Here is a 25772-nt window from a genome sequence, read left to right as displayed (position 1 = left end):
GAAAATGGCGGGCAAGTTGGAGCCTTTGAAAATGGAGGCCCCCGAAGTGGTAGAGGAGGCCGAGGAGGCTGAAGGTAGGGAGGGCGAGCCAGCCTCTCCCTGGCCAGGGCAGACGGGGGGGAGCCTTGTCGCGTTACAGTAATGAAATATGAATAGTGTACTAAAAAAATTAAGCTTTTTACGAAAACAAAAACTTCACCAAAGGGGAGAAAAATAACGTGCATATTCCTATCGTCTAGATTAACCCAGCTTTATCGGGTATATTGGTTTAAGTGTTTCGAAGAAACAATAGACTATTTCAATATGCATCTCTTCAGACAAAAAACGGGGATGGATGTCGTCACAAAAACCACTCTGCTCCTGCCACACCGAGGAGAAGCAACAGTAATGCCCCGGTATCATTTCACACCCAGCCCATATCGCGTTTCACATGGACTCTTAAGTCGGAATGAGAGTGGCCTCTCCCATGGATGGCTCCTTTCCTTGGCGCACTTTGTCTATAACGACACCCCCACCCTAGTGAGGGGGAGGGGATTGCTCTAAGGGTAATTAGAAATTACCGCGAAGCCAGAAGAAGAAACCCTCCCAATTCAGTGATCCACTGCTATGCCACTAACTTTTTTTTTTTAATTGTAGACATTTTTGGAAATGTCCCAAAGTACAGCAAATAATACGGTGAAGGCCCATGTACCCACCACTCTTGTTTCAACAGCTCTGGACTTTCTGCCCTCCTTTGATCTATCTTTGTCCCCCTTCCTGCACACTCCTTAAACCACTGTATTAATAATAACATTTGGACTGCATCTTTCCAGATCTATCTATGCAGACACCAACAATAATTATGATTGTTCACTGCTTTATTGTTATTTCTCCAGCACCTAAAACAATGCTGCTTGGCATATAGTAGGTGTTCAGTAATTTTTTTTTTATTATTGTATGAATAGTAACTTTAACTGGAAGAGCTCTCTTAGGTTAGGGCTATACATCAAGGGCCTTCAACAAAGGACATTCAGAAGGAAGACAGATGCAAATAGATCTCATTTATTAAGCACTTACTATAGCACTTAAAATAGTAGCAGCTGTGCTAAAAACTATTTTCGTATCAAGCTTTCAAATGAGTCAAAATTGAAGTTCTGATTAACTTCACCAGCAAAGGGGAAAATTGAACATGTTAAGTATCATTTTAGCCCATTGAAAATGGCTTTAAAAAGAGAGGGATAAATCTAGTTCTGATTACTCTGTAGGGAAACAGGCTCTCTTTTGCCTCACTCAGAACTGACCAGTAAAAGCTTTGCTAGAAGCAGTTTGGCAGAATTTTTAGCATCTAAAATGCTATTCCATATCTGTAGTCACCATGCTTGATAATCATAAAATGTGCAGATGTGTGGACCATGAAGGATCATTGGAGTGTTGTTGATGGAAGCAAAACGCGAGGAGCAATCAGGGAAATGTCTAGATTTAGATATGTCCATGCCTATTGTGGAATGCCTGTGTGGTGGACATCTTTTTAAGCAGTAAGAAAACAATAAGATAATTAAAAATTAATTTTTAAAAGAGTAAGATCATGGTTTATTGACACAATGAGCTTCAAAGGTGATCATACTTTTATGAGAGAAAAGCAAGTTGGGATTTAAAAAAAAAATTAAAAAGACGGGTAATGTCAACTAGAGCCCTAGGTATATTGCACAGTGTCTGAAGGCTAAAGGCCTAACTAATGACTCTCAACAAGGGACTTAGGTTTTTAGGAGTGTGCAAAGGTGGAGGCATTTTTGTGATTTTTTTTGTTTTATTTTTCTTTCAGGAAAATGTAGTGCTGTATGATTTTAAAATAGAGAAAGGAGGAAATTTTGAATGGCATCCAAGGATCACATATTAATACTGATCAATATTACCATCCCAGTTTTGATGGTTATACTGTGGTTACCTGGCAGAGTCCTCTTTTATTTAAGAAATATACACTGGAATATTAAGGAAAAATGGGCCATGATGCCTGCAATATATGGTACAGAAATGCTCACAAATGAGAAATCTAATACAAAGGCAAATAGGAGCACTGTGGCCTTTTTCTACCACTTTTATGTACATCTGAAATTATTTCAAAATAAAATGTTAAAAGGGACTCATGCTGTACAGACTGTTTTGTAATATGGATTTCTCAGGAATTTTTATCAAGATGTTAGTCGGGTTATTTAAGAGATTTACTGATCACTCATGATGATTCAGACTAGAAATGAAGTAGAGGGGAAAAATACAGATGGAGCTTTCGCAGAAATGGTTACAAAAATCAGCTGTAAAAGACATGGGGACAATCGAGAAATCCCATTTGTCTGGGCACTGGATGATACTACATGATGATTGTTAATCTTAGTGTAATGACAGGATTGGACTTATCTAAGAAAATGGCCTCAAGTAGTTGAGACTCTTAATGAAATACCTGGGGATGAAATATCATAAAAGCATAGGGCTTGCTTGAAAATACCACAGGAAAAACAGCTGAAGCAAATATGGATGAATATTAATGGCTGTCAGATCTTAACGATATGCATAATCAAGAGCTCATCAGGTGTCCTATTTTCATGTGTGTTTGAAAATTTTCATATGCAATACTACAAAGAAAATAATTAAATATTTCCCCTTATTAATAAAGTAGCTTTAATTTTTTTTGTTTCATTTCCAAATATTAAAAGAGTATTGTAGAAATTAAAGTCTCAAGAGGAGACATATCCGTTATTATGGATTATATTGGAGAAACGTAGGAAGATTTTGGGCCAACGAGAGAAAGGGAGGTTTCATTTTTAACTTCACGTATTTGGTAGTGTTTGAATGTTTTGGGGGGTGAGAAAGTAAAAAAGCAATGCATGAAATACATTTTACTAAAAGATCTGAGTGTGTTCACCAAACTGTTGGCAGTAGTTACCTCTAGGAAGGGAAGTGACTCACTGAAGAAGGACTTGTTCCTGAGAGGAAGCTGTTACTTTTTCATCCATGGTTTTCTACATTTGTCTATTAAATAGTTAAAAATTCAAATGCAAAATTAACTTAATGCATACTAACTTGTAAATGATTTGAGACCAGACATGTAAAGAAAGTGAACATACCACCAAAACACCATACCACCAAACATTTTACCAAAACTTAAATTTACAACATGATTTTTTTTAAAAAACTTATTTATTTATTTGAGAGAGCAGGTAGGGGCGGGGTGGGGGTGGGAAGGAAGAAGGAGAGAAAGTCTCAAGCAGGCTCTGCATTAAGTGTGGAACTCAACATGGAGCTTGATTTCATGACCCTGAGATCAAGACCCGAGCCGAAACCAAGAGTTGGAAGTTTAACAGACTGCACCACCCAGGCATCCCTACAACATGATTTTTAATGGCTACAAAAGATTTCATCCTATGAATGTGCTATAATTAACTAAAATATCTTTAGGTTGCTTCAGTTTTTTAAGATTAGAAATAATGAGCAACTTGCCCACCATTTATTTCCTTGGGGTAGATTCCTAGATATGGAATTTCTGATCTAGAGGATTTGAGTAATTTTTTTGGTATTTACTACCAAAAAGGTTGAAATGTAATACTGGTTTTGCCTATCAGATTGGCACAAATGAAGAAGTTGGAAAACATAGTTGGCTGCTAAGAATATGGGGAAGGAATCTTTTATGGGCCTGCTTGAAACAAGTGGAGAGCAATTTCATAAAACCAGTCAAATTTAGTAATACACATGCTCTTTGATCCAGCAGATGGCCTAGTAGGAATTTATCTAGTAAATATACTCCCATGCATGCACAAAAAGAATGTATAGGGATGGTTTTCTTGTTGAATTGTGTCCCTCCCCAAAATTTATGTCTATCAGAACCTAAAAATGTGGTCTTATTTGGAAATAGGGTCTTTGTACGTAAAACTAGTTAAGATGAAGTCATCCTGGATTAGGATGGGCCCTAATCCAATGACTGGTATCCCTATAAGGAGAGGGAAACTTGCGCATAGAGAAATACACAGAATGCCAGGTGAAGAGCCAGCCTACATCAGGGCTGGGGCAGACAGCTGGCTGGGTTTGAGGTTCAACCCCCAGCCCAGGCCATCTGCAACTAAAATACCATGACCCATTGGTCTGTTTGGTCTGTTCCAAATAAAAGAGAACCTCTCCTTCCTCCAGCCTGGCACGCTCCTGCCCCACGTGGCCACCTGCATGGGAGCTGCTGCCTAGGCTAAAATTAGGTAGAGAAATCACAGGACTGGAAATGCAGAGTCTTCCAGATGACTGGAAGTCATCTCCATACAGAGCCCTGAAATTGGGACTGAGAGAAGTTAGAGATCTCTAAAAGGAAGACCCATTTTGTGGTACTTTGTTATGGCAGCCCAAGAAAACTAATACAGATGGTCACTGTGGCATTGTTTTTAACAGCAAAAGAAGGGAAATAACCTGAAGATCTATGAGTAGGGGCCTTCTCTTAAATTATGGTCTATCTGTTCAGCGGACCATTATGAAGCCACTGAAAAGAATAAAAAGATCACTGTATACACAGTCAAACGAAAAATAAGATGTAGAGCACCATTTATGACACACCACCACTTAAATAGCATGAGTGGACTTGTGAATTTAATTATCTCCAACTACACAACAGATAGCTTGTAACACTAGTGGTCTCTTTGAAGGGGAAGTGAGGAAGTTAGGGTCTGAGGAGGAGGGATTTTGCACTGTAACTGTGAGTAAGCATCTCTTCTTTTACCTTGGGACTATCAGATGCGTTTTGTGAGCTGCCTTTCATTTTCTCTGCCCAGTGTTCCTTGGAGAGGAGTGAGTCACTGGACTTTGACCTTTTATCATTGATTTCAAGAGTTTAAGATGTTAACATTTTTCCTGTGGGTTTTGTTGTTGTTGTTATAATTTTAAAAGTAACACAGGCTCATGTTAAATACATGTATCTATGGTGAAAAGTATCTTTGAATCAGGTTCCAAGTAAGGTCTTTTCCTCACAATTGAATGATATATGTGTCAAGTTTCTTTTAATCAATAGAGTTTCCCCTCTCCCTTTTTTTTTTCCTTTGCATTTTATTTGTTGAAGAAACCAAATTGCCCTGTGGTGTTTTCCAGCATCTGCATCCCCATGGTGTCACTTAACATGTTTCTCTGGCCCTTTTATTTCTTCTGAGTTGGTATTTAGGTACAGAAATCTGGTAAGATTCCTGGGTTGTTTTGTTTTGTTTTGGTTTGATTTGGTTTTTGGCAAGAATCCTTCATAAGTGGTGTTGTGTTCTTTCGTGAGGAGGCTCATAATATCTGGTTGTCTTCCATTTCCTACATCCATTAGTCCTTTAAGAATTTGCAAATTGTGACCTATAATGATTTCTTTAAAAATTCATATGCCATCTTTCTGCCCTTCTGCATCAGTTAGAACTTCATACTGATTTTAAACAGCAGCAGTGAAAGTGCTGTTTCATTTCATTAAGGGAATGCCTGAGATGTCCTTTGACCTCTTAGGAGAAGCTGACCATTAGGAGTCCTGATTCATCCAGCACACATCAGATCAGAAAGCTCAGGGGCAAGGGACAGGGTCTTGCAGGAGACCTGCTCTGTCTGGAAGCCTGCTCCCCCAGCTTGTCCTCAGTTCCAGCCCAGGGCTTCCACAGAACTCACTGCACCATTCTCCCTCCCTTCCCCAGATAGGCGTGGCCTTTCCTCCATCCTGTAATTCTTGTTTTCATCTCCCCAGGGCACACCAAGTCTTTGAAGATGACTGAAGACCTGCTGGCAATGGTGAAAAAGCTGCAGAAAGGTCATGTATCTCTTTGTGTCTGAGGCTCAGCCTGGGGTTTTGAGGCAGGCAGATATGGTTCCAACCCAGTCCCCTCATCTCACATGGGACTGGGTTGGAAATTATCCTGGGAAATTATCCCATTATGCATTTTCCCTCTTGTTCAATTTAATTCTTTGAACCAAAAGTACAGCTTCAAAAATCAAGAAGAATAAGGGAATGGAAAACCCTACTCTCTTACACACACACACACACACACACACACACACACACGCACCTGCCATCCATGTCCCTGGCTTAAGGGCTAGCAGCAACTATTTTTAAAATTCTTAGGTATTGGGGCGCCTGGGTGGCTCAGTTGGTTAAGCGACTGCCTTCGGCTCAGGTCATGATCCTGGAGTCCCGGGATCGAGTCCTGCATCGGGCTCCCTGCTCGGCGGGGAGTCTGCTTCTCCCTCTGACCCTCCCCTCTCTCATGCTCTATCTCATTCTCTCTCTCTCAAATAAATAAATAAAATCTTAAAATAAAATAAAATAAAATAAAATTCTTAGGTATTTTTCCAGAGATTTAAAAAAAAAAAAAAAACATTCCTGGGTGTGTATTCTTTGTCCTCCCTTTTTATATACAAATGGCAAATGGCAATGCAAATGACTGCACCTTGCTTCACTTGTTGAGGGGGCCTAGGAGCAAGCCTACATCAGGGCTGGGGCAGAGTGCTGGCTGGGTTTGAAGTTCGACCCCCAGCCCAGGCCATCTGCAACTAAAATCCCATGACCCATTGGTCTGTTTGGTCTGTTCCAAATAAAAGAGAACCTCTCCTTCCTCCAGCCTGGCACGCTCCTGCCCCGCATGGCCACCTGCATGGGAGCTGCTGCCTAGGCTAAAATTAGGTAGAGAAATTACAGGACTGGAAATTCAGAGTGACCATAACTGTCTCCAGTAAAACGAAGACCCTCAGGAATGTGTTAAGTCATAATCAGCACCTTGGAGAGCATTCACTCTCCTAGAAGTTTCAGGAGATGGGAGTTGGTGGTCTCAGAAGACCAAGGACTTGAGTTTATCAACTCCAGCCACTCCAGAGTGTCAGGAGTTGGTAGTGAGACCCAGCAAGGGTTGGGAAACTTTTGCCCCAACTCTGTGCTGCTGACCTTGAAGCCAGAGAGGGATGAGGAGGAAGTCGTCTCCATACAGAGCCCTCTAATTGGTACTGGGAGAAGTTAGAGATAGTTCTCTAAAGAGAGAACCCACGTTGATAGCATATATCTTCTTTCAATGTCTGTCTCGCCCATGCAGAATGCAAACCCTGCAAGGGCCTCTTACAGAGCCCAACACACAGCAGGAGCTCAATAAATGCGTTTTGATTGCTAGTATCAGAGATACTGTACCAACCCCCACCCATCTCTATCTGCCTTAGACAGCCAGGCACCTATCTTCTCTGGCTCAATCTTTCTTTCGTTCTGCAGAGGGAAGCCTGGAGCCACAGAATGAAGACCTGATTAACCGGATTAATGAGCTTCAGCAAGGTAAACTCCAGGACCTAGACTTCCTAGCTAGCCAGGAAGAACCTGGACTTTGAATGCCACCACTTCGTCTATAAAATCCAGGCACCTCCAGGTTGTTGAAAGATGAGTGTGCAGTGTCACAGTGTGCAAGAGAATAGCAAGGTTAGAGGCTGCACTCACACAGTGTCCTCTTCTTTGGCCCAGCAAAGAAGAAATCCAGTGAGGAACTGGGAGAAGCCCAAGCTCTCTGGGAGACCCTGCATAAGGAACTGGACTCCTGTAAGTAGGACCAAAAGAGGGACCCACAGATCTTATGAGCACTGCTGATGTTCTCTGCACACCTCAGGGTCTTGGCATGGGCTGTTCCCTCCATCTGCAACACTCTTATCTGTATAATACCAATTGCCTTTTGCTATCTCAAGTCACCTTTGAGCTCTCAGCCCCAACTTCATTCTAACAGATCTCGCTTGACAGCCCCATCTAAACATGGACTACCACCTTCCCTCTGTCACCCCCACTCCCCGGCTTTATTTGTTTCTTCACAGCCTGTATTTCCACTTGATACAGTGTATTTATTTCTAGTCATCTCTCCCATTGGTATAAACCCTGTGCACTCTGCAGGGTCTTCACTCCTTTGGCACTTATAGAGAATGTGGACACTGAGGGGGAGATGCTGGATCAGGATGGTCCCCAGTGGGAGATGGGTGCAGGTGGCAAGAAGATACCTCCCCTGCCCTGGCACTGTACCATGCCTTCTGTAACTTTGATAAGCCTTTGCATGAAGTTGCAATGAGGGCACAGGATCTGGCCTCTGGAGGCTCAAAGTGTCACTGTGTTTTCCAGTGAATGGAGAGAAAGTGCACCTAGAGGAGGTCTTGAGCAAAAAGCAAGGTATTTATCAGCTGCTCTGTCTTCATTGTTCTACCCCATTTTACTCACAAAAGCCCACACTTCCCAGAACAGCTAGATTAATCCCATTGAAACCTGAGTCAGGGTGTGCTTCCCTCTCTGCTCAGACCTTTGCCTTAGCTGCCACCTGACTCGAAGTAGACACTAAAGGCCTCCAAGTGCCCTCCAATGTGTGATATGATGTGGGGCCCATTACCTCCACCCAATCCTGACTCCCCAAGAGGTCACACAGGGCTCCCTTGGTTCCTCTCCCCACAGAGGCACTGAGGATCCTCCAGCTGCACTGCCAAAGGAAGGAAAGTGGAGCTCAGAAGTAAGAGGTCCTGCTCAACTCTTCCCCCACCTTATTTCCCAACCTGAAGGAGGAGGGAGCAAAAGCTAGGGAAAATATACCTTGGACACACACTCCTCATTTTTCCTTTCTGTAAAATAGAATAGCTAGACAAGAGACTTCCCTGCTCATCTTTGATTTTGGTTGGTGGTGTTGAGATTAACTCACTCGTTTGATCATTCATTGCTAGTTTCTTTATTAAATAAATTTCACCCCCTGTTGTTATTCTAAATCTTCTTCTATTGGCTATCCAGCTCTTCCACCATCCATTCATTTGTTTATTTATCTGCCCATTTAGGCCTCCAGTCATCCACTTACCCACCTGTCCACCCACTCACATTCATCCATTCATGCACACATCTATGCAGTCCTTTTCCAGCCAGCCAGCCAGCCAGCATTAAGTCTCCATGTTGCAGGAGTGCACAGAGCAAATTTCTGTCCATAACTCTCAGGTCGCAGAGAATTGCAGACAGAAGAAGCTAGGGTAACTGCTGGGAGTAACCCCGGGTCCATGGCCCAGTGTGGTGCTGGTTCGGCATGGGAGTGGGGCTTGCATCAGGGAGTTTGTTGGAAGAGGAGCTACTGGAACCAAGGCTTGGAGGAGAAAGCCCATAAGGGGGCTCCTAGTAGAGGGAGCACTGGGCAAAGATCCAAAGGCCATCCAGAGGAATCCCCTAGACTGAGCCAGGCTGGATGTCAGTCCTAGCATGTATTCTCTCATTCCTGGCTGTTGGCCCCTAGGTTGCACGTTGAAGAACAGCTGGAGAATTTGATGGGCCAGCACAAGGACCTCTGGGAATTCCACGTGAGCCATCCTCATTGCCTCCAACCACAGCCCTTCCTCTCCTGCTTTCATTGTCTCCACTGACTGGCTCAGTGTCTACCCACTGGTCACCCCAACTCCATGGGATAGTTTTGACTCCTTTCTTCCTCTTACCCACCTACTCAGCCCTTCAGCTTTTACCTTAAATTTAGCCACGTCTTACCATTGCCACCATTGCCACACTGGGCAATTGCCCAGACTGTTGCCCAAACTGTTACAGTAACCATTGCTGAGCATCCTGCTTTCTTCCTGCTTACCTAGAGTTTGCTCCCCTTGCAGTGGCAAATACGAACCCTGAAAAGGCCATGGTCTGATCAACGTTCCAGGCAGGAGGAGACAGTGGGGAGCCAAAGGGGCCAAGTATTTGCTTGTCCCCAGAATAGTTGGGTGCAAGGGGAGGCAAACTCAGACTCTAAACAAAAAAATAAGTAGATCATGTAATGTCAGTAGGGAAGGCATCCCGGAGCAGGTGACATCTGAATACAGACATAAAGTAAGGGAGGAAAACATGCATGTATCTTGGTGCAAATGTTCCTGGAAGAAGGAAAGGCCAATGCAAAGGCCCTGAGGCTGAAGCCAGCCTGGGGTATTTGAGAGAGCAAGGCGGGGGGGAGGATGGGGGGAGAGAAGAGATGAGATTTGAGAGGTACACGGAGACATGGGGAGCTTTTGGAGAGATGTGTCCCTACCACCAGGCCACAGCTGGAACTGCACATCGAGTTAATAAATAGTTGAATGAATGAATGAATGAATGAATGAATGACATAATTCGGGTAAGGACTTGCCAAGGGGGCTGAGAGGACAAACGGACAGACAAGTCTCCTCTCTCGCAGATGTTGAAGCAGCGGCTGGCCCGGGAGATATGTGCCCTGCAGAGCAGCAAGGAGCAGTTGCTCACTGAAGGTGGGGCCCCCGTGCAGGGTTGGGGCTGAGGGGCGGGGCCTAGCCCCCTGGAGCTCCTGGCCCCGCCCATGACGCTCCGCCCACCCGCAGAGAAACTGGCGCGGGCCAAGCTAGAGGAGGTGGAGCGGCAGCTGAGCTCGGGGCGCGCCCTGGCGGTGAACGATGGGTGAGAGGGGCAGAGAGCAAGGGGCGAAGGGGAAGGAGCAAGGAGGAGGGCAGTGGGCCGACTTTCCCCCGTCACCGCCTCCAGCCGCCCCTCCCGGAAGACCTGGCGCTGGAGCGGGTCGGCGGGGCCTCTGGGGTGCGGCGCTCCTTGCACCCCAGCCGCTCGCGGAGGCTCCGGCCGCTTGGCGTCTGAGGTCTACGTCGGGATCTTGGTGGCTTCCTCCCCGCGCCGCTCCACTCTCGTTCTCTTCTTCCTCTCCGCGCCCCCTGCTCTCCAGGCTGAAGGCGGAGCTGGAGAAATTCGGGGGCAGGGTCCCGCCCTAATCCATTGCACCCCAAAGGACGGGGCCTGCAAAGGAGAGGTAGGGAGCCCGGCGATGCGGCGCGGGGGCAGAGACGGCGGGCGGGGGTGCCCTCGGAGTCTCTTGGAGAAAGCATCAGTGGGGAGCAGGGCGCCCGGCGGGGGACGTGACGGATAAGAGTAAAGGCAGCCGCCGGCCTGCGTGCGGGGACGCCAGCGCCCTCGGGAGCCGGGGCCGGCAGCCTGACTCGCCGCTCCCGCAGGCTGGCCCCGAGCGCCCGGGCGCCCTCCGCGAGGACCTGGAGCCGCCCCCAGAGCACTAGGACCCGCCCGAAGCTCCCCACCCCCACCCCCTTCGAGGCCGGCCGAGAAATAAAGGCGAGGATTTCGGACCTTCCTCCACCTCCTGCCTGAGTCTGTGCTCCCCTGGGCTTGGGGGGGGGGGGCGGGGGGGTTGCTCACGACGGGCCGGGGGCGTGTCCAGGCACTCGGGGCGGGGCTTCGGCCGGGCTCCGCCCATCAGTCACGTGGCGGGCTCGGGGAGCTCAATGAATGTTCGTGAGCATCACAAAGGACACGTGGATGCCTAAGCCACCCCATCTCCTTGGCCTCACGTCGGGTTCCTAACTGTTTTACCAACAAGGGCTAGAGGGAACATGTTAAAAACCCATGTAAAGTCCTGCCTGTCTCCTGTGGTTCAGAGTAAATTCCAACCTCCCAAGAGCCCCCGCATTCCCCACAGAATCCCACAGACCTCTCAGCCTCCCCCTGCTCCCCCTCACACGTTCGGTTCCAGCCCTCTGCTTTTGCACCCTCTCCGAGCACTTTTTCCTCTCAGGGCCTTTGCCCAGCTGTGTCCTCCTGTGGGACGCCCTTCCCCAGGGCCTCGAACAACCGCAGGTCTGTTAAGTCTGTCAGCTGCCTTGGAGGCTGGCCTGGGGGACCCTACTTCAAAAGGCACCTTGCACCAGGGTGCTGTCCTTGACTAAACATGTCTTCATAAAATGTCTGTGCTGGTTGTCCGCTGTGTGCCAGGCACCAGTGTTGGCCCTGAATTTAAATAGCATGGTCAGGGGATGTCTCACTGAGGGAGTGGCGCCAGAGCAGGGAGGTGAGGGGGCGAGTGAGGAGGGGAGCCCTGTGGACATGGGGGGGGGGGAAGGTGCCCCTGGCAGAGGGAATGGCTCGTGCAAAGGCTGTGAGGTGGGATTGGGCTTTGTTGTGTTTGAGGAACATCTGGAGGGAGCCAGTGTGGTGGAGCATGGTGAGGTAAAGAGGGAGGGGGGATAATACTGGAGAACTGCTGGGGACCCAGTCAAGTCGGGCCTTGTCTGCCGAGTCTGTGTAGTGTTCCGAGAAGGAGCCCTGGCCCCCAGCAAACACTCAGTATAGGTTAGCTCTCACTTAGATCCCCTGGCCCACTGCCCACCTGCGTTAGGCCGGCCTCCAAGGATCTTTAGGGAGCCTTGGTGTCTGTGTCACACAGATGGGACAGCCTGGATATTCTACCGACTTACCATTTTCCTCCTAGGATTCAAATCCTGGTTTCCCTGCTCACTTGCTGAGTAATCTCAGCAAACTGATGGTCTCCCAAACTCAATTGCCAGATTTGCAAAATGATACCAACCTCACAGAAATTACTATAAACCTAGCCAACTCCTTGCTTCTCTAGGAAATCTCCCCTGAACCCACAGATAAGCTAAATTGCCTCATGTGGGTACAGTATAAGGCAAGGGTTGATTGGCCCCCCCAAAGAACTCTGAAGAGTGGAGACTGACCAGCCTTATTTTTCTCCCTGGTTTCCAGTAAAAGCCCTGAAAAAAAACTGCTGAAGACAAATGTCCCTTTCAGTTATTGCCTGGATATTTTTGTACATGCATGAAATCCCCTGAAATTCCTTGGATCTGAAGGCTACTGATGATTAATTGTTAATTGTTTCCGTGTGCCGAAAGTTCTTAACCGTTTTTCTTCTTTTCTCTCGTATAAGATAAATACTGGCTTATTCCATATTCCTGGAGTTCCCCAAAAGCTCAGACTTTGAGTGGTTGCTTCTTTACTCTCACACACTTCTCTTTCTCAACGGCTTGTAAGTTAAGGACAGTTGTCAAATTATTCCCTGGGGAGGAAAGGATCAAATGGTGTTCCTAGTCAGGAATTCTTTAGCCTTTTCATCTTCATTCTATTGGGACTGTGGGTTTGGAAGGGGAGAATAAAAGGACAGGAGACTGCTATTTGGGAACGTTGAAGAGCAATATGAGACGTGCACCTTTATAAGATGGAGGGAGTCCTAGATGGGAGCTGTGCTGCCCAGCGTGACAGCTCCGGGCCCCAAGGGGCCCCAAGGGGCTACCGGGCACTTGGAGTGCAGCTGGTCCAAATGGAGACACGCCCCAAGTACAAAATGCACGCTGGATTTCAAAGACCTGGAACAAGAAAAAAATTAAATGCATCCTTAATCATTCTTATGTTGATTACATATGTAAATGATACTATTTTGTGAATAGTTATAATCATAACGTTTAATATATTGGCTTAAATAAAATATTAAGGTTAAGTTCACCTTGTTTTTCCTTGTTTAATTTTTTTAATGTGGCTAGTAGAACATTTTAGGTTACATATGTCACTCACATTATTTTCTATTTCTATTGGACAGCACTGTCTTATTAGAGGGTGTGGAAGGGGACTGGGCCATCTGCTGTGCCCCTGGCCCCTTTGTAGCTGTTACCTGCAGGACACATAGCTCCTGGTCTCCCGGTGTCTTCATCTCACTTGATGCCTTTCGTGCCAGGAGCTCAGCACTGAAGACTGGAACAGTGTTTCACATGGGATGGACACGTATGCAAGGCACACACACACACCTGCATCCAGATCCCTTTTCTGTGTATACATCTCAGTTTGTGGATGAACAGATCCCATAGTCTTGCATCTCAGAAAACATTTTAGTGTATTTGAAGGGCATAATCTTGGTATACCAGATGTCCTTGCTCACTCAGGCAAAAATGCTGATTTTATCCCCTGAACACCTACATAAGTATAGTTTCTTCTAATGCCATTAGCAAGAGGTTCAAAATGGCTACGCTACAAAATTATCAGGCTTCAGGAATGCATTTTACACAATTGACATGCCATCAAAACTGTCGAACTGGCTAGTGAGGAGCAGGATAATCACATGTTCTTAAAATTTTATCCCAGTTTATGTATTAACTCTGAAGGGGGATGTGACTTTATAGTGGGGAGATAGAACTGCCTGAACCAAGGGCCAAGTGTAGCATGACCAGTCGTGGGACCAGATGAGTGGGAGGTACACCTCATCACCCATGTGGGGTTCTTGATGAAGATGTTTAACTTACGTTTAATCAGTTGGAATCCATACAGCGAGAAGTTCTATAGGACAACCACCTTGGACATCTGGAACAGGTCAGTGTCATGAAGAATGGAGAAGCTCTGATGTATTAGTTACCTATCACTGTGGTGACGAATTACCACAAACTTGGTGGCTAAACAATACAAATTTGCTACTTCACAGTTCTGGAGGTCAGAAGTCCCAGTTCTGGTGGACTCAGCTTACATTCTGGAGGACTAAAGTCACAGTGTCATCAGTGCGGTGTTCCTTCTGGGGGCTCTCAGAATCTATTCCTTACCTTTTCTAGCTCTTCAAGGTTGCCTTAAATACTTGACTCCCACACTCAGACCTCTGCTTCCATCATCACGTCTCCTCTGACCCTCCTGCCTCCTTCTTAGAAGGACCCCTGTGATGCAACTAGGTAATTCAGGAAAGTCCCCTAACCCAAGGCCCTTAACTAAACCATGTCTGCAAAGACCCTCTAGACACACTAGGTAACATACTCCCAGGTTCTATGGAATAATGGACAACTTTGGGGGCCATTATTCTGCCCACCACATTGGAGGACTGTTCTTGAATGGGAGAGACCAAAGGAAATTCATGAAACTTGAAGGGACCCTGGATCAAGGCTGGGAGAAAACATTGTGGGGGCCTTGGGGAATTTAAGAATAGAGTGAAATTTGGATGATACTGTGGAATTAATGTTGATTTCTAACAGTGGTACTGGCAGATGGTTGGTTGGAGAATGTTCTTATTTTGGGGAAATGAGGGCTAAAGTAGGTTTTAAGTTTCATAATGTCTGCCGCCAATGCTTGGATGGTTTGGCAAAGGGGAAGTGTGTACGTGTGTATGAGAGGGGGAGGATGAAGTGGGTGCAGAAAGATGGTAGTCAATCTAGGGGTTTATTGTATGGCTCTTTGTCAAAGATTTGAAATCCTTTAATAAATCTAATAAGTGGAAAATTGGGGTCATTTCCATAGCCCCTTCCTGTGTCCTAAATGTCCCAATGAGAAGCCCCTGAGATGGCAGGTGTTATATTTTGCATGAACATATGTAAAACCAGACTTGATCTATCCCCAGTCCCTAGGAAGCACACCCCTCTCCATTCAGACTCTTTTTCCAAAGGTGACTGTGCTAGTTCATGACGTTCTTGTTAGGTCCCAGCTCAACTCTGCCTTCTTTTTTTTTTTTTTTAAGATTTATTTATTTATTTGACAGAGAGAGACACAGCGAGAGAGGGAACACAACAAGCAGGGGGAGTGGGAGAGGGAGAAGCAGGCTTCCCGCGGAGCAGAGAGCCCGATGCGGGGCTCGATCCCAGGACCCTGGGATCATGACCTGAGCTGAAGGCAGATGCTTAATGACTGAGCCACCCAGGCGCCCCTCAACTCTGCCTTCTTTTTTTTTTTTTTTAAGATTTTTTTATTTATTTACGACAGAGAGAGACACAGAGAGAGAGGGAACACAAGCAGGGGGAGTGGGAGAGGGAGAAGCAGGCTTCCCGCGGAGCAGGGAGCCCGATGCGGGGCTCGATCCCAGGACCCTGGGATCACGACCTGAGCCGAAGGCAGACGCTTAACGACTGAGCCACCCAGGTGCCCCACAACTCTGCCTTCTTAATGAAATTTCTTTGTTGGTATTTAGTCCCTCAGAAATGAGAAGGGCATCTCAGGCTCTCCCTTGAGGTCTTTCATCTCCCCCCAACCACCACTGCTAGTTGGGAGATGTTCTGACCCTCTCCTTGGTCAGGATTTCAGGAATGACAAAGGGGAACGAAGCCTGCCTGGACTACAGCAGCCTCCATAAGGAGATGACAGCTCTCACACATGGTGGCCTTTCCTGGTCCACAACAAATCTGTGTCCTTTGGCTTTTGATTTGCCATTTGTTCTCCTGGATCAGCGGACCTCCCTCTTCCCCCGCCCCTACCTCCTCAGTCTGCAGAGTGCTGTGTTCATTTCCTGTAATTTGTTCTCAGAACTTTGCTTTGTCTTTCAGGTTCACATGTGAATGGCCCCCAGGGCTGGGGGGGGGTTGGTGGGGCTCAGCATTGCCAAAGGCTGAAGAGCATCTCAGAGAACCGAGCTAGAAAGGAGCCAACTGTGGAGAGTGGGCAGAGGAGCCAGAGGGACTTGAGGGGTTCCCAGAGAGGGGAGAGGGAGGGAGTGGCCATGTGACGTCATAGACTGTGTGCGGGCGGCGGGGGAGGCAGCGTGGTAATTCCTCTCTCTGCCCAGGCCTGGTGACTGACCTCCGGGCTCCTGGGGTACCTACCTCCCTAAGCAGCCCAGCTCCGCCGAACACCAGCTCTGTGGCTTCACCCAGTTACTTAGCTTCTCTGAGCCCGTCTCCTCCCCTGCAAAGCACAGGGTTGTTGTGAGGGCTAAGGAAATGATAATGTCAAGAAAGCGCGTAAGACAAGACTTGGCCTAGCATGAACGGGCACTCTGTTGGAGTTAGCGGCCATCATCATTACAGAGAATTTTTATATTTGCAGTCGGTCACCATCCCAGCAGTCCTACTGCGATCCTAATCAACACCATAGGTTTTTGTCGGGAAAGGAAACTGATGGCCGCTTACCAACCAGGATAAGGCTCGATTTCAATCCCAGGTCTTCCTGCGTGGAGTCTAGAACTCTTCCTGTTCTGCACACCACAGCACACATGCACTTTCCCAGTCCGCCCAGGTTTGTCTGGCTTTTTTTTTTTTTTCTTTTTGCTTCAACTTTTAAAAAAACAGAATTTAACTGAATAAAATTTGAAGGTTTTATTGGCTTTGTTCAATGATTCCTGAATGGGGCAGCATCCAATGTACCAGATAGAAAGGTGCCCCGAGGAGCTGTATAAAGTGAAAGACTTGCAGGCAGAGGGGAGCAGGAACGAGGAATTTATACTAGGTAACCAAGCTGGTTGGTTATTGCAAGGTCACTTTGCTTTAGGAGCTGGCAGGGGTCTATCAGGAAGATTATCTAACCAGCGCTGATTCACAACTGTCTTTTTGGTGGGTGCACGATAAGCTTACTACTTTAGAGATCTGTTGATTTAACTTGTTTTTTTAGGGACTTTTGATGCCAAGTTTGGCCAGTTTTCCCAGGATCCCTTCGACAGGCTCTGGAATGAGTGGGGGTGTCTGGGTCCTCAATGTTGTCACAGAGAACTGTAAAGGAGGAAAAATAATTTTCCCTCTTCCCTTTATGGTGAGTGCATGGCCGAGACCCCTTTTTTTCTACGCCTCATAAATGGATAAGCTCACCTGTGGCTCCACCGTGGCCACTGTAACTCAAGATCATCGTTGATAGGTTTAACCTGCTTGTTTTCAGCCTTAAAATTTTATTCACCTGAGGCCTCACGCTGGCTTCTCCAGCTTAAGTCAGACCCGGCTCAGTCTCTGCCCGGTTCCTTCCAGAGCCCTCTGGAAAAAGAAGAGCTCAAATAGCCTGCAGGCTCCTAACGCAAAGTCCCAGGGGGGCCAGGACCCCGGATCTGAGAGGGACGCACCCATCACCTCCAGAGACCGCGGAGCAGCGAGCCCGAGGGACCCAGCAGGTACTTTGTCTGGTTGCTCTTGTTCCTCGGGGGTGTCAGGGGTCGCCTTTGGTTCCTTCTCTGACACCAGAACTGTTGAAAGATAAACTGAGGCACATTAAAAATTTTGAGTTTATTTGCGCAAAAATCAATTCGCATTGGGCAGCATCCAATTCAGTAGATAGGCAGGCGCTCCGAGGAGGAGGTGTAGAACATGAACGGTGTTTGTGGGCAGACGGGAGTGGGGACAAGGGAGTTTTACCAGGCCGAAAAGCTGGTTGGTTATTGCAAAGTTATTTTGCTTTGGGGAAGAGCAGGGCTCAAGGGGGCAGATGAACTGACTGGTGCTGATCGGGTGATTGATTGACTGGTTTACGATTCCATTTCTGAAAGAGCCGGGAGTGTAATTAAGTCTCAGTTTTGTGATACGGGACTTAGCATCATGATTCCATTTGAGGCCTGTTGTCTTGTTTCCCACAAAGGGTAGGGGCGTTACCCTTGCTAAAAAGAGAGGGTGCAGGTGACATCTGTGTATTTGACGTGGCAGAGGAGATGTTTCCTTTCTATGTCATCTGGACGCATGTGGGTGCCACGTATTGCTGCGGACCTCGTGAGGAATCCCGCTGGTTGGTTGCTCATTGCTTTCGTTCTGCCCCTGAAGTAAGTTCTTGTTGACCATCCGTCCTTAAAATACTGCTTTCATTTAAAAAGAAGCTCAAATCCAACATTGTAGCTGTTTCTGCTAAATGAAGCCTCGGAGATTCTAGTGTTCTTGGGCACATAAACACATCTCCCTGAAAGGCTTGGCTCAGCTAGGAGCAAGAATTTGTTATATGTGCCTCCTCGGTACTTTACAAAATTTATGACTAGCTTATGAATGGATACCGTAGGCACCAGATGCACATTGTAAAGATGTTAAAAAGTTGCAATTATTACCTTTTGGCCTTTGGCCAAAGAAACGAGTGTGTAGGAATTGACTAAAGAAAGGTACTGCTCCCTTCCTATTCCTAAGCTCTGAATGGCTTTGTTCTTTTATACATGTTTCTAAGTGTGTTGGTAAAAGAAATGGAAGGTAAGAAAGAGGGAGAGAGGGAGGGAGAGGAAAAGAGGGGGAGTGGGACAGGGAGGGAAATGAAAGGAGAAGAGGGAAGGAAGGAAGGATGGAAAGTCTTGCATTTGGGAAAGCGAAGGGAGGGAATTTGCTAGACACACTGAAGGGGTTCCTGTATTACTCCTGTTCTTAGGCCCCATCCAATGGCTGGGCTCAGTAATCTCTTCAGGATGACTTGGAAGAAGTACAAAACCAAAGCAGGGTCAAAGATCTACCTCCATCCTGGGTTCTGAACTAGGAACGGGAAAGCGAGTCTGTTATCAAGGATTTAAGTGTATGAATTTGAGAAGCTGTAGAGGTCAGTAACACTTTGGACTTGAGCACTTTTTAACACGATAGACTTTATGGTAATAAGGTGCTTCTTATACCTAGGATCTCATTAAATTCTCAATAATGTAAATACAAGAGGTAGACATGGCAGAAATGACGAGGCTGCCCTCCTAGAAGAACTCTAGGATGATCCCAGGGATCCAAGTCCATGTGTAATTCATCCTCTTGATTGGGGGGACCTAGCACTATGACGGGCTATCACTTTGTAATCAGAGCATGCCTTATGACACAGCTGACTTCAAGAAAGGGCGATTATCCTCAGCAGGCTTGGGTCTGACCTATTCAGGGGGCCCTGAGAAGGGACTGGGTGCTTCCTGGCCAAGGAGACTCCAAGCATGGGAGGGATTTGACCCATGGGATCTTCTCCCTTGCTGGCTTAGAAGCTAGAGGGGCCACATGGTGAGGAAGGAGGCTGCTTCTGTAGGGCCCAGGGTGTCATCCAGCTGACAGCAGGAAGGACGCTTTTCAGGGTCATTTGCATTATTAATATTTTCCATCAGTTCAGGAACATTTCTTATAAAGGGCCTGCTAGTATATAGTTCAGGTTTTGCATCCACATACAGTCTGTTGCGGTCCCATTTTCTCTGTTCTTTTTGTGTTTTAAAACAAAAAATGCTTAGATAAAGGACTGAACCAAAACAGGTGTGAGCTGGCTGGCTAGCTGCGGGTGTAGACCATCAACAAGACAATCAGTGGAGGCCTGAGTAGCAGTGTTTGCCAATTTCTGTAGTGTAAATACAACCCCTGTGATTGATTTCCCGCCACCCACGTGAAGTTTCTTCACTGTCAGGAAAACATGCGGTAGCATATCATTATGGAATATTTGCATACATGAACAAGGGGAGTAAATAACCAACTGTAAGAGCATCGACAATAGTAAAATAGAGTTATTTGGAAGGGTTGAGTTTTGAGTCTGTTGCCCTTGTTTCTAATATAAATTGTTGTGAGTTTCTGTAATTGAATTTTTGATCAGGCTGTGTTTCACGACCAACTCATGTGATTGCTGAAAAGTGAAGAGCTGGCTCTGGGGCCGGTACTCGCCCCCTGGAGCACAACACGGCTTGTGCCCTTCAGACGGGGGGGTATGTGTTCCAGGCCTTAGGATTCTCTCCCCTCAGCTGACTCCGGGCCACCTCCGCCCTGCAGACAGGGGGACCAGGGGAGAACAGTGAGGAAGGAGGGGCCCGAGCCCCTGGCCCTTAGAGCTGCCCACCCCCCAGGTGTCTGCCTCTTTTGACCCTAGTGTGAGGCAGAGGGGAACTCAGCTGCTACCTTGCTCCAGCTCCTCCTGTTGGGGATTTTGGTACAACTCTTGGCTCTGGATTCCAATGCAGTCTGGGAATTCCCTTGTTTGAGTGAGGAAACCAGTCCCGAGAGGTACCTTGCAGCAACACGGGGCCGTAAGTCCCGTACTTAGCATTTTAAACCACACCTTCTACCTGCAAGGGCCTTGTGATTTCTGGGGCGTCCTGTTGCAAATCTAATCGCTCCGTCACTAATCAGTACGGGCACCAGCTCAGCTCAGACCCGCAAAGAGGCACCAGACTGCGCTTGCCTGGCTAGTGGTCTCGTCTCTGCCGGTGGTTTACTGTGAAGTACACCATGTCCTTTGGGAAGGTCGACCCTGAAGCCTGAAGGAAGGGCCTCCCTGGACGCCGGGGAGGGGGACAGAGGTGGCAGCAGGGCCTTCTTGCATCTGAAGCTGCATTGAATACAGACGAGCTCATTGCTGTGCTACGTGCCACGGGGATTAGAGAAATCAGAGGGAAGGTAATCTGCTGTCCAAATGGTTGCCTCTCCCACACGTGTCCGCTGTGCTGTCCTCCTATTACTATGCTTCAGGACCACGTTTGATGATGATGATCTTACAAGACCACATGCGCTCCAGGACCCGATTCATTCATAACTGAGACCGACCTGTAGACCCACTTTGTAATCATTTTCCAACTGAGACTCTCTAAGTTCTTGTAACACACACACATTAATTAAAACATTGGTATTTGTGTTATGCAATTAAACAGGTAAACATTGTGGCAGCTCATTTAGCATGGCTTTTCCTTGAACGATGCTCCTTCATTATCCTGTGTGTAGGGATATAGTTCTACATCAAAGACAATAGTGATTGTTTTCCCCTCGAAATAACTACTTTCAGGCACTAGAAATGTCTTATGTTCTCTATATTTTGCCTTAGTCCTGGCCAGCCTAACTTCGGTCCTTACTCCGAGGGGGCAGGTTGACTTAATTTTCACTGTTGCTTCTCTGTCCCAGCACCAGCTGAAGACAAATGGTTTGGGGGTTGCCATTATTAAATATTTTGATTTTAATCTGTCTCCTCTGTTGGGAGGACAGGTGGCTGTATATTTCAATAGCCTAAATTCTGGGGTTCTACAGCTCTCTAGTTCCAGTTTGGCAGTTATTTATATTTTTCAGGATGGTTTATTGTGCTGACCCTTCAGTTCTCAGAATCTTCCCGTGTTAAACGTAGAAGAGTCACATGTTTCTTGGTCTCATTGTGTCTTGGGCTTTTGACTCCTTGTTTACGGAGAGAGTCGCTGCCTTGGATGCCCCCTCCAAACCCCGGCCACTGGGACATCCCCACTAGCAGCATGGGCTGTCTTCCCTTCCCTCCACGGTGAGTGCTGACATCTGGAAGGACTCCGGTGTCACCCCTGGATGGGGGGCACAGAAACCCCAGCAGGCAGCTCCAATGGGATAGAGCCACCGAGGCTCTGTCCCCCCCTGCCCCACTTTATTTGGGCAATAAAGACGTGACGCCATATGGTGCGACAGACTGGGCCCTATGGCATCATCAGCCAATGTCTGCAATGCTCGGATGACAAGAGCTGCAAATGTTAACTCCTAGTAGGGAAAGTCTGGACCAGTGAGAGATGGGAGATGAGAAGGAGCTGGAGACATGCGCTTTCTTTGTCCTGACGCTCTGGTCGGACATGGGGATTGGCTGTCCACGGGCCAGCGATGTCCTGTGTGGCGGAGGGACCGGCTGCTTCTCTGGGAGAGGCAGCGGGCTCCTGAGTAATGCGCTGCCTCGTCTTTGCTTCCCAACATCCCTGCCTCTCTTCTTTCCCCTCACTGGCTTTTCTGTGTGATTACATCTCCTCTTAAAATATTAGCATGCACTTTTCTTTTTTTTTAAGCCTTGATTTGTAAGGCAAAGACAACAGCATGATCAGGAAATAATTCCTGAGTTTTCCATGTGAACGTGGCACAAACTGAAAAGAAGCATTTAATACTTACGTAATCATATTTCCATTCATAGCGTATTGACATTTCTGATAGGTTGGAATCCACAGAGATGAGTAGAAATAAAAATATAAGCAAGAATTAAGAGATAATCTAATAAATCCCATGTATTACATAACACGTCATAGGAATCAGGTTGCCCCGTACGGACATTTATAACGTTGGATTATGAGTACAGGGTACATGTTGCGAGACAGGACTCATCATTGTATAGAATCAGCCCCTGAAACCAGGAGCAGCAGAGTTTGTGTTTCTGCTGATGGAACAGTCACACTGAAGTCTCAGGGGCCGGTCCAGCAGGAACGTTGCTTCTCGCTGCCCTGTGGGACTAAGCGCAGGCCACTGGCCGGGAGCAGGAGAAGCGACTTCTTGACAGTCTCCAGCGAGGAAGTCGGCCACCATCATCTGCCTTTGGCAGAGACTCCAAGGCAGACAGGAGAGAAGAAAAGCTTCAGGTGCAAACGCCCCAAGGTGTCTGGTAGCCCAGGCTGGAGGCTGTGGTTGGGGCTGACCACCAAGGAGCATCCTGTGTGATGGGGGGGAGTGCTCTCTCCCAGTGCGGTGGTGAAGGCTCTGTCCTGTGGGTCCTAAGTTGGAAGTGAGGGCAAAAATGAGGAAAACGGTCAGTTATGAATCCAGTCCTGGGTGTTTGGGGACAGTTGCCGAAGGAGTTGATGTTTGCCTCTTCCCCCCACCCCCATGAGTTGCAGCAGATCATGGGTGCGGTGGGTGGGCTTCCTGCAGACGCTCCCTGCCTCGGGGGGTCCTGTCTCCACCCCCCCCCCCCCCCCCGCCGGGTGCTCTGGCTGTGGTCCGCGGGTGTGTTCCGTCTCTCAGCCCCAAGCACCATAGATAGCCGAGAAAGAAACGGTACTGTGTTTAAGTGCTGTACGAATGAACGGATCCTAAATATTAAATGTGGGGCCATCACCTGGTCTTAACTATTGTTTCTCTGGAGAATGATGTCCTAGATACTTGCGAACATGGGTTTTAGGAAAAGGTCCTCTTGATACGAATTTAAATGGAAGGGATGGGCACGGTTGGAGAGGCCAGGTAAAAAGATGAGAAGGTGGCCAGGATCGTCCATCTGATGGAGTCTAAGGGCTCCATGGTTGACAAGACGAAGGACAGACTCCATCTGAGAAAGGACACGTGGCAGACACGGGGTCATGTGGTCCGATAGGCCGTTGCTCTGCCTTCAAGATACTGAAGAACTTCAAATGCGGCACTGTTCTCTTTCTTAGCCTTGGGAAGGTTTCTGTTCATGGTGGTCTGTAGGGTTCAGAAGGCTAGAGATCGGCGGACCAGTGTAACTCCCTGCAGGGCTGTGGTTTGATAGAAAGGCAGTGAATGGTATTCGAGTTGTTCAGTCCAATGGGTAACCCGCCAAATATGACTTTGCCCTCCATGAGTTTGCAATTCAGTTATTTTGAAAAAGGAAGAGCATTTGAATATAAATATTAGGAAGATAAATCAAGGTCAAGAGAGAAATTTAGAGACTCTATACTGCAAATAAAACCAGCCATAACCTTAGCTGTTTTGTTTGCAATTGCAAATGGAAATAGTGAGTTAATCTAAACACAGTAAATGATTCTGCTATCTCACAGATTCCAGATTCATCACAGAACAATTTATATGACATAGATCAAGAGACACTCGACTCAAGGGCCATTTGGCTTCATGAAGAAAAATGGTTTTCATTGGTAAATAATTCTTTTCTATAAGTGATGGGGCACAACTTCCTTGGGTGCTGTAACAAAGTACCCCAGACTGGGTGGCTCAAACATCAGAAATGTGTTCATTCACAGTTCTGGAGGCTACACGTCTGAAACCGAGGTGTTGGCAGGGTTAGGTCTTCTGGGGGCTCTGGGGGAGAAACTTCGGCACGCTTCCCTCCTTGCTTCCGGTGGTTGTAGCAAATCCTTGATGTGTCTTGGTTTGCGGACACCTCCCTCCAATCTCTGTCTCCTCCACCTTCATGTTGCCTTCTTCCCTGAGCTTCTGTGCATCCTTTTATGCCTCTTCTGAGGACAGTCTCCCCAGATTTAGAATCCATCTTAATCTAGTATGATCTTACTTCAATTCTTAACTCATTAATTCTGCAAAGACCCTATGTCTAAATAAAGGCACATTGAGATACTACGAGTAGACATGAATTGGGGGGCACTGTTGAACCCACTACAGATGGACCCTCTAAATTAATTATCTTAGAAAAAGAACCAAACAAGGCACAGTAGGTTTATAGTTTGAAATCTGGCACGTTGCCTAATTGGAAATAGGACATTAATCAAACTTGCAAAATGCTATGTCTAGATTTATTCATCTGTAAAATAAGTATAATACTGATCTGTCAAAAAGTGTGGTTATGGTTAAGGAAAAAAAGATCGCAGGAGGGGAAGAATGAAAGGGGGGAAATCGGAAGGGTAGACGAACCATGAGAGATGATGGGCTCTGAAAAACCAACTGAGGGTTCTAGAGGGGAGGGGGGTGGGAGGATGGGTTAGCCTGGTGATGGGTATTAAAGAGGGCACATTCTGCATGGAGCACTGGGTGTTATGCACAAACAATGAATCATGCAACACTACATCAAAAACTAATGATGTAATGTATGGGGATTAACATAACAATAAAAAATATGTAAAAAAATGTGGTTATGAGCTTTGAGTGAAATACTAATTATAAAAGTTGGTGGCTTGGTTTGGTTGTTTCTTCTCTGTGGCTCAATATCTCCCACTTGCAAATTGGTTTGTAATTTTAGAGCATTAGGCTTAAGTTTTTAAAAACCTATCTTCAAATCTGCGGGGCTTGTGTAAGCATTGTTGGGATCATTGGAGCAGATGATAGTTTATTTTTGTTAGAAATATTGTAAAGAAATAAATACCATCAAGTTTCTTAATTCATCAAAAACCTTGGTGATTTTAAATCCACGTTCAAGAGCTTATTTAGGGATAGTGAAGTATTCTCATCCATCCTCCTCAGAGAGAGTAAAACAAACGCACATTCTAGATTTCCAGTTTCAACAATTCTAAGGCATAATATTCTACTTTAAGATGATCCAGTGTTTATTACATTCCGTACTAAATACCAGCAAGATGTCAGAATGGCCACAATAGAATCCAACGCACCTGGGAAAAACGTTTCTGTAAAGTAAGGCAAACAGAAAAGATATTCCCAAAATGATAGCTTCTTTCTTTATTTTATTTTACTTTATTTGAGAGCGAGAGAACAAGAGTGGGGTGGGGTGGGGGGACAGAGGGAGACGCAGATTCCCCACTGAGCAGGGAGCAGGTGGGATGCAACCCGGGACTCGATCCCAGGACCACTTGAGCCAAAGGCAGACACTTAACAACTGAGCCACCCAGGTGACCCTGGGGTTATTTTGTTAAGCATCAATAAATAAGTAATGCAATTTCCAACACTTAGAATATTGTCTGATATATATAAATGAATGAATGGAGTATTCACTAACTTTTTATAGTATGGACTATTTAAAAAAAATTTTAGACTAAATATAT

At 46.6% G+C, this 25772-nt stretch overlaps 1 protein-coding gene across 1 annotated transcript; it reads left to right on the top strand.

The window, feature by feature from the left end:
• The first annotated feature begins 4 nt into the window (after window positions 1–4).
• SYCE1L (synaptonemal complex central element protein 1 like) lies at window positions 5–11821 on the top strand. Its single transcript, XM_064581689.1, has 10 exons — window positions 5–74; window positions 5714–5776; window positions 7220–7279; window positions 7463–7537; window positions 8102–8149; window positions 8426–8480; window positions 9240–9303; window positions 10155–10224; window positions 10315–10390; window positions 10668–11821. Exons 1-10 carry the CDS (start codon window positions 5–7, stop codon window positions 10711–10713), a joined length of 627 nt encoding a protein of 208 aa, XP_064437759.1. The 3' UTR covers window positions 10714–11821.
• Window positions 11822–25772: the final 13951 nt, after the last annotated feature.

Source organism: Mirounga angustirostris, unplaced genomic scaffold (assembly GCF_029215605.1).
Source record: "Mirounga angustirostris isolate CCGP_5_RB_7025 unplaced genomic scaffold, mMirAng1.0.hap1 SCAF_16, whole genome shotgun sequence".
Lineage (NCBI taxonomy): Eukaryota > Metazoa > Chordata > Mammalia > Carnivora > Phocidae > Mirounga > Mirounga angustirostris.
The sequence above is the reverse complement of the archived record's forward strand: the minus strand, read 5'-3'. Positions and strand labels throughout refer to the sequence as shown.

What these genes read in the sequence shown, in the direction of transcription:
- SYCE1L (XM_064581689.1), top strand. Translation starts at nt 5, where the DNA reads ATGGCGGGCAAGTTGGAGCCTTTGAAAATGGAGGCCCCCGAAGTGGTA. An exon ending in GGTGAAAAAGCTGCAGAAAG is followed by an intron (nt 5,777 to 7,219) that starts GTCATGTATCTC and finishes TTCGTTCTGCAG; the next exon opens with AGGGAAGCCTGGAGCCACAG. An exon ending in AAGGAAAGTGGAGCTCAGAA is followed by an intron (nt 8,481 to 9,239) that starts GTAAGAGGTCCT and finishes GTTGGCCCCTAG; the next exon opens with GTTGCACGTTGAAGAACAGC.